At 42.4% G+C, this 13,732-nt stretch overlaps 1 protein-coding gene across 2 annotated transcripts in view; it reads right to left on the reverse strand.

Moving 5' to 3' along the window:
- Positions 1-744: 744 nt before the first annotated feature.
- trrap (transformation/transcription domain-associated protein) overlaps positions 745-13,732 on the reverse strand; it is a 91,549-nt gene continuing 78,561 nt past the window's right edge. For both annotated transcript variants that reach the window (XM_074662670.1, XM_074662669.1), the window contains 6 exons: positions 10,003-10,228; positions 9,662-9,879; positions 8,832-9,016; positions 7,391-7,594; positions 5,637-5,831; positions 745-1,269 (listed from right to left, as the gene is read on the reverse strand). In XM_074662670.1, the coding sequence (XP_074518771.1) occupies positions 985-1,269; positions 5,637-5,831; positions 7,391-7,594; positions 8,832-9,016; positions 9,662-9,879; positions 10,003-10,228 (1,313 nt within the window). In that variant the 3' untranslated portion in view covers positions 745-984. The remainder of the gene's footprint in view (positions 1,270-5,636; positions 5,832-7,390; positions 7,595-8,831; positions 9,017-9,661; positions 9,880-10,002; positions 10,229-13,732) is intronic.

Consider the following 13,732-nt stretch of genomic DNA (forward strand, 5'->3'; position numbering starts at 1 on the left):
TCAGTGTGAGTTATTACTGTAATAATATCCAGGAGTGCGTGCTTCAGGGTGGTTATGAGTGTGACAGTGATGCAGGAGGTGTGAGGTGCAGATGGAGTTTGTTATTCTTGCTGTTTTACATCTGGAGGAAAAAAAGAACAAATAATCATGAGCACACCTGGAACTCATTTTTGTGATCCATTGGTGTTAAGAAAGAGTCATAAAAGAGCAAACACAGCTTCCGTATTATAAAAAGAGCATTTTATTAAAACAAAATGCTTATTTACAAAGAGGGAACAATAACATTTGTGCTGGAAAAACACTGTACCTTTACAAAAGGAGGAAGATACGATCCAACCAGTTCAGGAATGACAAATTTGCATCACAGTTTACATTTTATTACAGCATCTATCAGCGTGGTTTCACTTTGTCCCATGAATACAGGCCTGATGGAAGTACAAAGTCATGTAGAGTTAAATGGCTTTTTGAAAAGGCCTGACATGTTACTGCAGCTCAGGTAAAAAAAAAAAAAAATTAAAGGAAAGTTTGTTATTCACAGATCACAGGATTCCTCATTCAGCAGGCAGAGGAGAAAAAAATCAACATTTTTGAAGAGATAAACACCTAACTTAGAGAGGATTAATGGCTAAATAATCAACAGAAAAATTTGCCCTCTCACAAAAAATACATAGTGATTCAGACAGCTTCACAAATATTTTTCTGTACCTTTGTATCCTTGGGTGTCATGTCCCTGTTTAGTTAAAAAAATAAATACAAGTTCAAGGAGAGGTTGTGTTTTTATGAAAAGATCCTATCAGCCTGGATATTCACTACAAAAACATTACTGATAAACAACCACAGTGAGAGTCAGGGCCTTTGTTTCAGCTTCATTCCACTCGTCATACTAATTCAGTGTACTGTGATTCAAAAGAAGAAAAAAAATAAATAAGAGGAAAAAAAATCTCCTCCATCCTTGAATCTCTTCCTTTGCGTCGTCCTCTCCTCTCAGAGCCAGGGGTGCCACGCAGGGTCCATGCGGCACAGGTTGTCCAGGCTGTTAGCGGCAGCCACCAGCGTGTTCACTTTGCTCTCCCCACCCTCAAATTGAGCCAAGTTGTGAAGGCGGGTCATGATGGCTGTGACGGCCTTCTGCACCAGTGAGACCAGCTGCTGGGAGTCCATGTTCTCTGGTTGGCCGGCTGGAGACAGAGGCATCGACGTGTCCTCCTGGGTCTTCTTGTGCCAGGCGATGATCTCGTCACGGAGGACTGCTTTAAGGATGCCATCCACCTATTAGAGGCAGAGGAAAGAACGGTGTAGAGTTGAAAGATTGGAAGTTAAATATCAGAAGCAGATACATACAGGTTCAAACACAGCCCAGCTTGAACATAACTTTAACATAGGATGGGTTTAGGTTCAACTAATTCTAGCTGGTGCACTAACTGATCTCGCAAACCTTCACCTTTAACCTTACACCTAGCTCAGAGTAGGTGCAAAGTTATGTGTCGGCAACACTTACTCTGTGACGGATTAGGCCGATAATAAAAAAGTATGAGTAATGATCTTATCTTACTCAACCGGAGATGGTTAGCTTACATCTGCTCTATTTTTAAATACCATCACATTAGCTACAAAATGTTGTAGTTAATGATTTCACCACTCAGTGTCACCCTTGTAAGTCACACCATGGACCAATCATCACATCTCTTAAATACCTACCTAAGTTGCAGTTTGCTGATGCGTATGATGCAGTAAAAACAATCCATTGGCTTGTTTAAAAAGCAAAAGACGCGTGGAAGTCCTCCCCTCGTTAAGATAAAAGCTTTTCACTGATTGGCCGAATGGAATCAAAACATATTTTTTTTGACACTGACAGGGAAAGATTCACTACTTGTCTGGATGAACCTTGAGTCAGATGAAACTCCAGTGAGTAACTTTAAACTAGCGTTAACTTTGGCGCCCCCTCTGAACAGAGTGGTTAGTCTTTGTTAATCTTGCTCCATCTTGGTAAGAAAAAAAACTTTCTAAATAAAATGTTTTATTTTAACAGTCAATGAGTAGCTAATTGTGAATATTGGCTGTAACATAAATTACATATATATGTCTTTTTTTCACAGTTATGTATCATGAAGAGTCGTCTGTTTTAACATTTACATCTTTTCCTAATGGTTTGGCTTTTTATGCCTTTAATTGGAGGACAGGGCAGGAAACAGGGCGAACTGGGAGTGACACGGCCTGCACATGGGGGTACACAACCAAGACAACTAAACTGAGCCCGAGGAGCTTTAATATCTTTCAACAAACTTTCCTTATTGTTTTTATTTACTCCTTTATTTCTTGATTGCTTCAATCATCAAAATGTTTTGAACAACTTAAAAAGTTGCTGACAAACTGTGTGCAGGGTTTTGGATTCTTTGAAACAATTGTTTCCTTTTCCCACTCTGCAGACAGGAGTCAAACGATCTTTGAAATACAAATAAAAGGATGATATCTCTCTTCAGGTAACCAAATATGCAGGCTGCTTACTGAGCAAATAACTTCCACTGAAGAAGATCAAGAGTTTGTGACTGAAAGTGATTGAAAAAACTTGCAGTGAATCTTTTGATGGTCCGAGCTTTTCAAGCTTTCTTTTTACAGAGAGTTCTGGAGTAAACAAGTGACACAATAACGTCACATTTCACAAAACACTATTCCTTGCTGACTTAGAAGCAATTGTATCTGTTTAAGGTGCTGATTACGTGGTTTCATGCAAATCTTCTGGAGATTCTTTCCTACACTATGTCCTTAAAGTGTCCGTCACAGGAATGAAAGCATCAAAACAAAATCAAACATCTGTTTATATAAAGTCATCACCAATTACAAACATACACGTAAAACGGAGCCAATTAAGGCTGAGTCAGTCATCCTCAGGGAAATCTCTCCATGCTGTTAGCAGCTCATTATGGTGACACAGAGCTGAAATACAAAACCATGTGAACCCTGACGGGACCACAGCACCAGCAATCATCACCTCACTGGATACACACTGCCCCCCTTCTTGCCTTAAAGTGTTTTTATTATTGTTTTGTTTCTTGTGACCACACAGAGCCCCGGCCTCTGGCACTCGTCGGCCCTCTCTGGCTCACACGGTCGAGTGTTTTTGTTTATCCGTATCCGAAGCTCTCCTGCTGCCTCCACATCAGTCAGACTGTAAGTATGAGTCACAGTTATACATAGAGAGCACACGCCCGTCATTACAGGCCCTGCTGCAGATACACTGCGCAGCCCTCAGGCGGCTCCTGCCCTCACTGTTTTGTTTTTGTTTGGTTTTGCGTCTTAGCGGACTTCCTCTGCGGGTTTGTGTGACTTTAAGTGGTAAACAAACCATGAAGAATGTAGTTTTGGCTTAAATGTGACAAAAAAACACTGTTGGGTTTTATATACATGCATGACAGCTGCCTTTAACCCCAGGTTTAGTTCTCTGTCAGCCTGTCCAAGCCCTGTATCAAACATACATACACAGAGATGTATTTTGGAAAAATCTGATGTATGACAGGTTCATTGTGTTGTTCTTGGTCATGTTGTTTATTATTATGGCTTTAAATATTGGATTTTTAGTGGTATAATCTGAGTGGATTGTATATACAGATTTGTATGAGCGGAACCCAGAAAAAAGTAAGAGCTATCTTGCTAGAATCTAATTAGCATCCAAATAAACAAAACAACAACAACAAACAGAATGGTGTCACAAGATGAGTTATTTTAGCTCTGTTTTGGCCTCTACCAACTCCTGAGACACAAGCCTGCTCTCAGTGCAAAAGTTAACTGATTCTGTTTTGAATGGTTTGATGCTGCGCTGAGAGCTGCAAAAGGTTGTATTACAGTTATTTTTTTCTTTTTGCAGGAAGCTTCTTGCTAGGCGCCGCCCTGTTGGCTATGGCTGCCTTTTGCAGCAGCTCTCTCGTCTTTGTCCGTTTCTTGTGTTTTTTTCGTCTCTTTTTTCATAATCTTTGTATTTGGAGTGGATTGTTACTTTGTTTGGCTCATTTGTTGGTCATGGACGCCAAACTTTTTGTGGCTTCAGCGATATTTTGAATACTTTTTCTCCTGTGTTTGTCTGGAGGTCCTACATGTAACCATGGCCACATTGTTTACATGTGAACTCGGCTTTTAGCAGCCAATGGCATGTCAATGCTAACTGGTATAAGGCCTGATGTCTTCCCACAGGGTGAGGAGGAGAAGGTGAGGATGACGTGCTGGTTCTCAGGTGTGAGCTAAGAAGTGACAACATGGACCTGTCCTTCCACCCATCGTTATTGGGAACGTAAGATCTCTCAGCTGGACAAGCTAGCCGTGCTAACCCAGCAACAGAGGGAAGAGTAGAGGGCAGAGTAGCATCATGCTATTCACAGACATGGCTAACAGAGCTAACATCAGACACCAACGCCTCACTGGAAGTACTGTGAGCAGACAGGATCTAGGAGACAGAGATGGAGCATGACTGAAGAAGCTCAGTCCTGGACCCTGTGGAGGTGGAGGCTGGCTGAACTGGACAATGATGGACAAACTGTCACCATCTATTTTCTTATTGACCTTTTTGGACTTTCTATACACTTTCTTACTTTTTTTTTTCTTGATTGCTGCTGTGACTTCAATTTCGTTGTACTTGTTACAATGACAATGAAGTTATATTCTATTCTATTCTATTCTATTCTATTCTATTCTATTCTATTCTATTCTATGCTTCAATCAGGAAACCACAGAAGGTGCAAGAGTAGTGATTTTATTAATATGGATGCCACTTTCAATTCTGCTTATCGATGTGATTCTTTATCAGTTCCCCCAGTGAATTTTCTGTGTACAGAGTAAACTTTACAGGTTTTCTGTTTCAACAGCATTTTACTGGATCTGGCTATTTTAAGATAGTAAATAAATAACAATAAGTAAAAATCTTTGCACATGATGTAAGGTCTGGCTGTTACCTGGTAATCTAAAGAATCGACAAGGGAATCGTTAAGCATAAAGAGTAATGATGACATTTCTAATTGATTCCTAACAGAAACTGATTATCAATACCCATTCCATGCAAGAGTAAGCTTTAACAAAACAGTTTTAGGCCATAAAATAAGAACAAAGCTAAAAGATGTTGAAACATAGTGTACAGATAAAGGTAAACACAAGCTTCTTTCACTTTTATCCACTTCTTTCACGGTTATATGTGGACTCAAAGGTCTTACTGTTATATAAGACCTGGTCTGTTTTTAGGGGTCTCTCGGAGGAAAAAGTCTTTCTGCATGAACTCGGCTCAATGAAAGTTGACTCATTGCCTTGCCTGGAGTGAAGCCACCCACCTGTGCCAGTAACTTTTGTTGTCTTTTCTTACAGACTCAAATAGTACACACTAAAACAGAGGATTATGGTCTGCTCCAATGTGGGGCCTTCAGCCTGGTTCACATTTATTTTTGCGAATTGAGCGAAAAGTACAAAAACCCTTCATCTGAATTTAAAATGACAATAGAGCCTAGTTTGTTTTTAATCTCTTAGAATGATGGTTAAAATCATACACCTTAAATGTTATAAATGTAAGTTTGTGATCATTTTATGTGTTCAATCTCTACATTCTTCAGTAAGTGAATAATAAAGTCATGGTCATGGAAAAAAATCCAATGATAAGTTACCTTAAAGTTGGGCTGAGCAAAGCATCGTGCCACGGCAATCATGGAGGCCGTGAGCGGACCAGAGACACCGATGGTGGTCAGGAACTCTGAGATGTTTGGCGTCAGGCGGAAAGGAACCGGACGATTGGCATCCAGGTCGCCTGTGGCGTCGTTGATGTCAAAGCGGAAGTAGGAGACGTTCAGCTTTCCTGTGTCCTGAAAACAGAGAATGAAAGTAAACAAACATCAATCATTGAAAGTTTTAAACCAGGCATTTTAAAACACTTGCTCATAACTGCAATCAAAGGAAAATGATCTGTGATATTCTGTAATCTGCAATCCTCAGAAGCCCTGAGAGAAAAGTCTTCTTCAGAAAAGCTCAGGGAGCAACAAAACAAGCACACAGCAACAAAATGGCTGCAGTTATTGATCTGCGTGCCCCAGACACTGTAACACTTCAAACTATCAGCAGCAGAACATCTATAATCCTCAATTCACTCCCACTCCCCTCTCCCCGCTCGCTGACTTAAATATATACAGCCAAGTTTTCATCCATAAGCCTGCATTTATGTGCGAGAGGACTGCTACACGAGCAGCCATTCCAGGAAGATAAGCTCCCTTATATGAAAAGGTGAGTGGCTCTGACAGCTTTATAGCCGAGCATTTCATTCCAGCTCCAGTTCCCTCTCCTCCTCCTCTGTCTGCCTCTCTTCCTTCCTCCCGCTCTGTCTCCTTTAATTCCCCCAACTCTCTCTCTTTCCTCTCCCTCCTTCTGTCATTTGCTCCTGCAGGCCCCAGTGGAGGGCCTCGAGGCAGCGGGCTGAAACACCAGCAAACCCCCAGGAGGAGGAGATAAGCTCGCAGAGAGTTGGGCTGCGGGAGGAAAACTCAGAATGCGAAATCAGCGCAGTAATGGTCGGCGACGGCTTCATTTGTGGGGGACTGGTGTGAAGGAGGTGATGCAACGTTGGTGCCACATGTGGAGACTTTAGATTCTGAACCATGGCTGGAAAAGAAGTTATTTCTACAGCTGCCCCTCTACTCAAGCCAATACGGTAATATCAGAATATATATGATGGATGACATAAAGCATCAGAGATTTATTTATAGCAACCAAAGGGGAATCTAAGGTCTCATCCGGGGAGGGTGGGGTTCATAATGTTACAGATGTGATGTCCTGTCCTTGCACCCTCCCTCTCCCCCTGTGTGTGTGTTTGTGTGTGTGTGTGTGTGAGTGTACACTCTCCGTACCGTAATCCTCCTGTGTCTAATGGGATCTGCGGAGTGGAACAGGCAGAGAGGGGGCTTAATACCAGCGCTTAGCTGCCCAGAGGAACGCCTGTCAGCAAAGGCCGATTAGGATCAGAGGGGAGGGGTGGCCGACTGACACAATCATCTTTAATAATGACTTTGAGAAAAGCCTTCTGTGGACCCCGAGTGGCGGTAGCAGCTCTGGTGCGTGTGCACCAGGAGGCGGGGCCGGCACACACACAAACACGTCCTCTTCAAATTGAAACGTCTTTGATAGCTCTTGAGCGGAGCGACTGAATATAACGTTCTGTCAAAACATCCCCGGCTGACTGATAGGAGGAGCGTGAATGTCATGAGGGAGAACGGTAATTTATACGGCCAGACATGGAGAGGGTAATGGTGATCTCTTAATGCATCTATGAGAGTGTATATCTATTGAATTAGCCGCTGTCAAATGGATCCCACTCGCCCTTGACAGCAGTCTGACATGTCTGCGCTTGTGTGTATGTTTATGTGTGTCCCACCTGAGCGATCTGCAGCATCTCAGGGTTCAGCCGGTTGAGGTGGAGCATGAACTCGGCCAATCCAATGAGGGCCAGCTGGATGGTGAACATCTTCCTGAAGGTCCAGTAATCGGTGGCGTTGGGGAAGGTGTGGAGAGCCCACTCTTTCAGCATGCTGCGAGGAACCATGTTGCCCTGCACCTCCTTCAGGATGTCACGAAGGACCTGCAGGAAAAATGAGATAACAGTTGAGGTTTGTGTCTGGACTCAAAGTCAAGATGTAAAAAGATGACAGGAGAGAGGTTAATCCATCAAAAGGATCAACAAACACACAATGGACCCATTTTTTTTCAACACAACTTAGTGCAAAGTCAGTATCTGAGAGCAACCATGGTTGTTTGAAGTTGAACAATGGTGATTTAATTTTTTTCTATTCTCATTCTTGTGTGTTTTGACTGTAGCTGTGTTATTAAAAACGGTGAGGTCCCTAATTGTTCACTCCCCCAATCATTTAGCTTATAATCAGATCTTGTGCAATTTTATATGTGTGCACATAAATAAATAAATAAATAAATGAAGCAGCTCCCATCATATCAAAGTCTGGTACTTAAAGAACGAAAAAAACCTAAAGCCATGTTCACACATCTACAAAACTACTAAAAACCTTACGAGTTTTTTTGGAGCTGGTGGTGTGTCAGCTGAAATGTTCCCCCCAAACTTTGTTTTCCTGCCAGCTCTTTTGTAAAATTTCATTAAAGTTTGGGTTAGCTTGTGTGAGGACACACTTTTTTCAGGGGGGGAAACATCCTGAAATTTTCAGAAGTGCATGTGTGAATGGGGCTTAGAGGATCATTCATTTCTCATGACAACTTGATGAACATGTAACAATTTCTTTCATTAGCAATATCTACAAATCTCAAAACTTGGACCCCTTTTCTTTTGGATATTTTCAACTCAAGAATTGAGAATTTCATACACAATACTTCCTGTATTTCTTTTGCAGTATAAACCACTTTTCAGAAGGCAATAACCTGGGCTAAATATACAGTGGAAAATTTCAGCAACTTTAGTATTCAAAAGACAAAAAATTAAAACAACTTTTTTAAAGGAAGGCAACGAGGAGCACCCACTAACTAAAGGTCCACAACTAAACAAGTCTATATAAAGGTAAAAAAAAGTTAGGACCCCAAAAAAGTTTTTATTTTGAAAGTAAGTGCTCTATTTCCTGTATTGAAGGGGCAGATTTGGTCTCTGTCTTTAGTGCTAATGAAGCTACAGTTTTTGAAAAGCTCTGTGCTGAAGCATGTCTAACTCCAAGCTGTACTCCATTGACCTGACAACACATAACTTCTAGTTTAGTGCTGCTTTACCAGGATGCATAGAAAAGCAGAGCAGCAAAGAAAGTTGCACCATGCCCTGTATTTATCTTGCAGTCCGTCTGTTTCCATCAACGTCTCCGTACCTGGTGGCTGGCCTGTGTGCCTCTGGCCTGCACCGTGGCCAAACGGTCGTAATATCTGGAAATGGGGTTGTCATGTTCGATGCCCTTCTTGGCGCAGCGTTGTTTGTAAATTTCCACCAGCGACAGGGATGAAGGGTTATCCTCCACCAGTCGCATCTGGGGCGACACCGCCACCACTCGGGGCACTGTGGAGGCAGAGGGGAGGAGGAGGAAGAAAGAAGGAGAAGAGAGGGAAGAGGGAGAGAAAAAAAGTGGTAAACAACCAAGTAAAGAAAACACAAACTGTATAAACATCTGGCTGCACTTGCTCACAAACAGACCGCAGTGGGAACCACACATCTAAACCTACAACTAAAACTCTCCAGAGTCGGAAAACAGCTGCACTGAAGGCGTGCCATGTTTAAACACCGAACAGGGTCAGAGGAGGTGAAAGGCTGAGCGAGCAGTCATAACATTTACGTGAACTGGCACCTCAAAATCAAATCAATACCCGCCACTCCAGTTGAGAGGAAATGGGTTTGAAGGGATTGTTGAATTCCCCGTCCATATTTCCCCTTAACCAAACAAATCAAGTGCATAAATGGAGAGTGTGCAAACATCTGGGCGGTGGAAAACCGCAAGGGGACAACAGGGGGGGAAACGGCGCATGAAAGGGGTTTGAAATTGCGTCTGTGTGAAAGAGATTCAGAATAATCAAAAAAAGAAAAAAGCCAGGATTTTCTCCTCTTGAACTGAAACCACTACCGTCACGTTGTTAATGGTAATGGAAATTGTGTGTAAAATTTATTCCCTGGGGAAACTGGCAACAAAATTAGCAGATCCGTCCTCACCAGTGAAGAAGAGGTGTCTCTTTGTCGTCTCTTTCCTCTTCTCCAAGCACGGGTTGAGGAGGCGGAGAAGCTGCAGGACCCTCTCCTCCCTCCGAGACTCCGTCAGACAGGCGTCGTTCATCACCAGGTAAGGGTAGATCTTGCCGTTGTGGCCGCGAATGTAGAGCCGGCGTGCTGCTGTGTTGTGTTTCTGAACAATTTCCACTCTGGGCATAAACCTGGAGAGAAATGTAGAGAAACAAAGCTGAAGTAATGAAAATGTGAAGTAATTTGCCTCATTTTCGTCAATATTAAAACATTCTCTTTATTAGCCCCACAAATACTCAAACTGAATCTTTTACCTTGCAATCTTGATGTAATAGTGCGTTGGTTTGGGCATGAGGAACTCCCCTGGGATCTCCACCTCTGCCGTCTGTGCGGAGAAGTTGCTGAGGAAGCGGCACTTCTCCTCGATGAGGAAGAACTTGGGCAGCTGCTTGGTTTTGGCCTCCAGGATTTTGATCCACTTCTTGAGTTTGGAGATCAGATTGTGAAGCTTCATGGAGCCTGGCACGCTGAAGTCAAAGTCTAGTGCAGGTAATGAGAGTTATTGTTAGACTTGTTATCAATATTTGTTTTGCACAGCTGTGGTAAGTGCTTGGTTCCAGCTAGTCTCTAATTAGTCAGGATTTCATTGAAACAGTCTGAAAAGGGAAAAGTCTGGTTAATATTGCATTGGTGTGCTCATGGTCGGAGAAGCAAGGAAAAGAACGCCATCAACAGACGGCAAAATAAATATCTTTAGAGGAAAAAACCCTCCTCCTGCTCGTTAAATTACTTTTCACAGCCAAACTTTACAAGTAGAGTTATAAGTAGCCATTCAGTGGTTAGTGTGGAATATTGATCTTTTTTATCTTGATATTTTCAAAACCGTACAACATACTTTTTGCTTCCTTTAAAAACAAGAAGTAAAACTAATTTTTAATAACAAGGATCTAATAATCTGATGGATCCAAAAGTAGAGAAATGAGTCAAAAGTGGCCACATGAACTCCTCAGGTCTGCTCATAAAGTCCAAAAGAAAGAGTCTGACTGTGACATTCACCCCAGCAACATCGACTTTCTTTACAATGCCCTCCAGCAAGACACTAAACCCCAGTACTGTTCCAGTGGAGCAGGACTTTAACTAGGGACAGCTCCCAGGAGTGTTAGTGTGTGTGTGTGTGTGTGTGTGTGCGTGTGCCACCTTTAACCTCTCATGCAGCTGTATACTCCCTCACGTGTGCTGTAAATATGTTTCCTCAACACATAAAAAGCTCCAGTAAAGGTGCTTTTCAACCAGAGGTGCTAGAAACTTTTAGTTCCAGGGACTTCTTCTTAAGGAACTTTACTGTTCATGTGAACCACATTAGTCTGTTTCAACTGCAGCTCTAAGTTATGAGGGTTGTGTGATGTGCAGAGACAATAAAAGTAATTGCTTTACACCTCCAGACCAGGAGAAGGCAGTGAGAAAAAGCCGACAGACGTCATCATGTGAGACATCAGTAAGGCTGTTAACATGGAGACAATTTCTTCGGAGCCGTTTTTGATCATGCTTTACAACTATACAAATGAACTGCTGAGAAGAAATCCAGGAGAAAAGCTTAAAAGAAAACAAGTGGTAGTGAAAGAGCGCTTTCAAAACGCCTCTACTTCTTAAATGCTGGACATATTTTAGAAGCCATGGCAGAGATCAACTGGTGTTATGGTTGGAAGAGTTACCCCGTTAACTGACAACTTTGAGCCAGATTCATACCTTGCAAATAACTGTAGATCATTAATAGATATTCATCTTATGAGTATATTTTTATGAAAAACTAAAGTAGTGTGAAGTCTTACTTTTCAAACTGTAACACCGGTGGTAAAATCTTTAAAGCTATCTGGCTTAGACGACTAACTTTATTAAATGAAGTGAAATAAAGTGAGATGGTGGGTGAAATAAAGCACTGCTGGTATTTTACCAGTCAGAAATGTTCATAATGGCAGGCTCCGCCCCCAAAGTTCCTGGATCTTTCAAAAGTACTTCTACCTAAGCAAAGTTATTTCCAGATGGGTCAACCCTTGAATAAAAAATAAGACCCTGATTCAAACTACTCAGAGTTCCTTAAAGGTTTTTAGTTCCTGGGGAACGTTACTGCAGAGGAAAAGCACCTGAAGTTTGAAGCCACAAAGGGATTTAAGTCAAATATGATAAAAGGAAATAGAAGAGGAATAAATAGAATCAAAGAGGATTAACGTTTGAAGGGGTTTCGGTCAGATGACATTTAAATGCAAACTTTGAAAGCCCCCCTCAGCAACCACAGATGGTTCAGATTAATTAAAGTCAGATCCGGGTGTTTACTCTGCCGTTATTTACCCAGTAACATGAACTGAGAGCACCTTGTTCCTCAGAGCCATGGCTCAAAGGGAGAGCTTCGGCTCACATCTGGGAAAAGTCCATTCTAAATATTGTGTTGGCCACTCGGCTCCTGCAGCATGCTGCCTTGCTGGAGGGAACTTCACGGATAAGTTATTCACGGCGGGCCGGCAGCACAAGGAGAGCTGTTTGCTCTATCGACTTAAAACTCCCCGGTGGAGGCTGGGAGCTGATTAAATTAGAGCTACAGAAATTAGAGTCTTAAAGTATTAAATTCCTGTTTCAAGTCACAACTCATACTGCACAGAACACATCGTGATGAGCTGCGGCAATGACGGCAGGAAGAGGGGGAAGTGAGCCAGGCGAGGTTTTCCATTTTAGACTGAAGCCCCCAGGACAACCCCAATGCTAAAACACACACACAAACACACATACCTACCGCTCCTATTTCAGTACACCCTGTTTGAGCAGCCTGTTATAATGAATCCATGAAACTGCAAGGCCTTGCCATTTCAGACCCGTTCAATCTCTCCCAGAGTGAGACCTCCTAATACTTTAAATAAGCCCTTTAAAACAGCCAATGTTCTTTTTCGGAGTGGCCCCATTTCACCATCCAGCTGCCTGCAATTCACCTGCCTCGATAGCACAGGGAAAATTGAAACAGTCCCGAGGAATTGTGATGCGACAACAATTCAGCACCATAAAAGTGTATAATGCTTACAAATAGAAAAAGCAGGATGTTCTCAGCTCCTTCGAAGCCATACACTAATATAATTCCATCCTTACATCAGATATGAAACATTTAACCTGCTCATATCTTGATACAGAGGTGCATTTGGCATAGGCCTTTTGTTTTCTTCTTCTTGTAATAATACCTAAACAAATAGCTACAGCAATATACGAGCATGTGAAAACATAAGGAATGGACTGCCTCCTTTTAAATGACTTCTCTCTGAGATTTCTCCTTGTACTGAGCTCTGTTTTGGAGTGAGTGCAACACTTGCAAATCACATCGTTGTGACCGATATATCCACATTCAAGCAAATAATGAAAAACATGCACACATTTAAATCCATCAGTTAACCTTTAAAAGTGATACTTTTGCAACTTCTTCTTGACAAAAAGGAACCAGTGTTCTGTCATTTCCAAAAAAGAGCTATACATTTATCAAGTAGTGTTAAGCCTGTAAATGCTGTCTCACAGAAACGAAAGAGGAGCTCAGTGGTGAGTGCAAACCTGGCAGCAAGACCCGAAGATAGTTATTCTGAGTCCCCTGAACTCATCTCCGACCCTTGCTCTGTAAACTATCTCGGGGAAAAGGAGTGTGGCGTGGAGAGTAGCCAGACTGCTCCCTGACCTGTGTGTGGAAACTCAAGCAGGTACTCTCCTCTCGGCCTGGCCTGCCTGACAGACTGCAGCAGAGGATCTGCACTGCTGCACCAAATCATGGAGCCAGACTCTGAGGGTGGGCCACCTCTGGGTATAGAGCCATCATTTCCTCATGACCCAGTGTGGGATTGCACGGTGGTGTGCGGCGGCGTGCAGTCCACTTCACTCCATTGGACTGATTTGGTGAACTTTGGAGCACTGCGGAAGTCCTCACAGGAGGGTGTTCATGGGCTTGCTGTCAGTGAAAGTTCATATTTGAAGCTCAACTATCACAGGTGCTACGCCAAATTGCTATAAAGAATTATATTG

This window comes from Halichoeres trimaculatus, unplaced genomic scaffold, assembly GCF_033239565.1.
Source record: "Halichoeres trimaculatus isolate MK-OKI-2021-1 unplaced genomic scaffold, fHalTri1.1 fHalTri1_scaffold_23, whole genome shotgun sequence".
Lineage (NCBI taxonomy): Eukaryota > Metazoa > Chordata > Actinopteri > Labriformes > Labridae > Halichoeres > Halichoeres trimaculatus.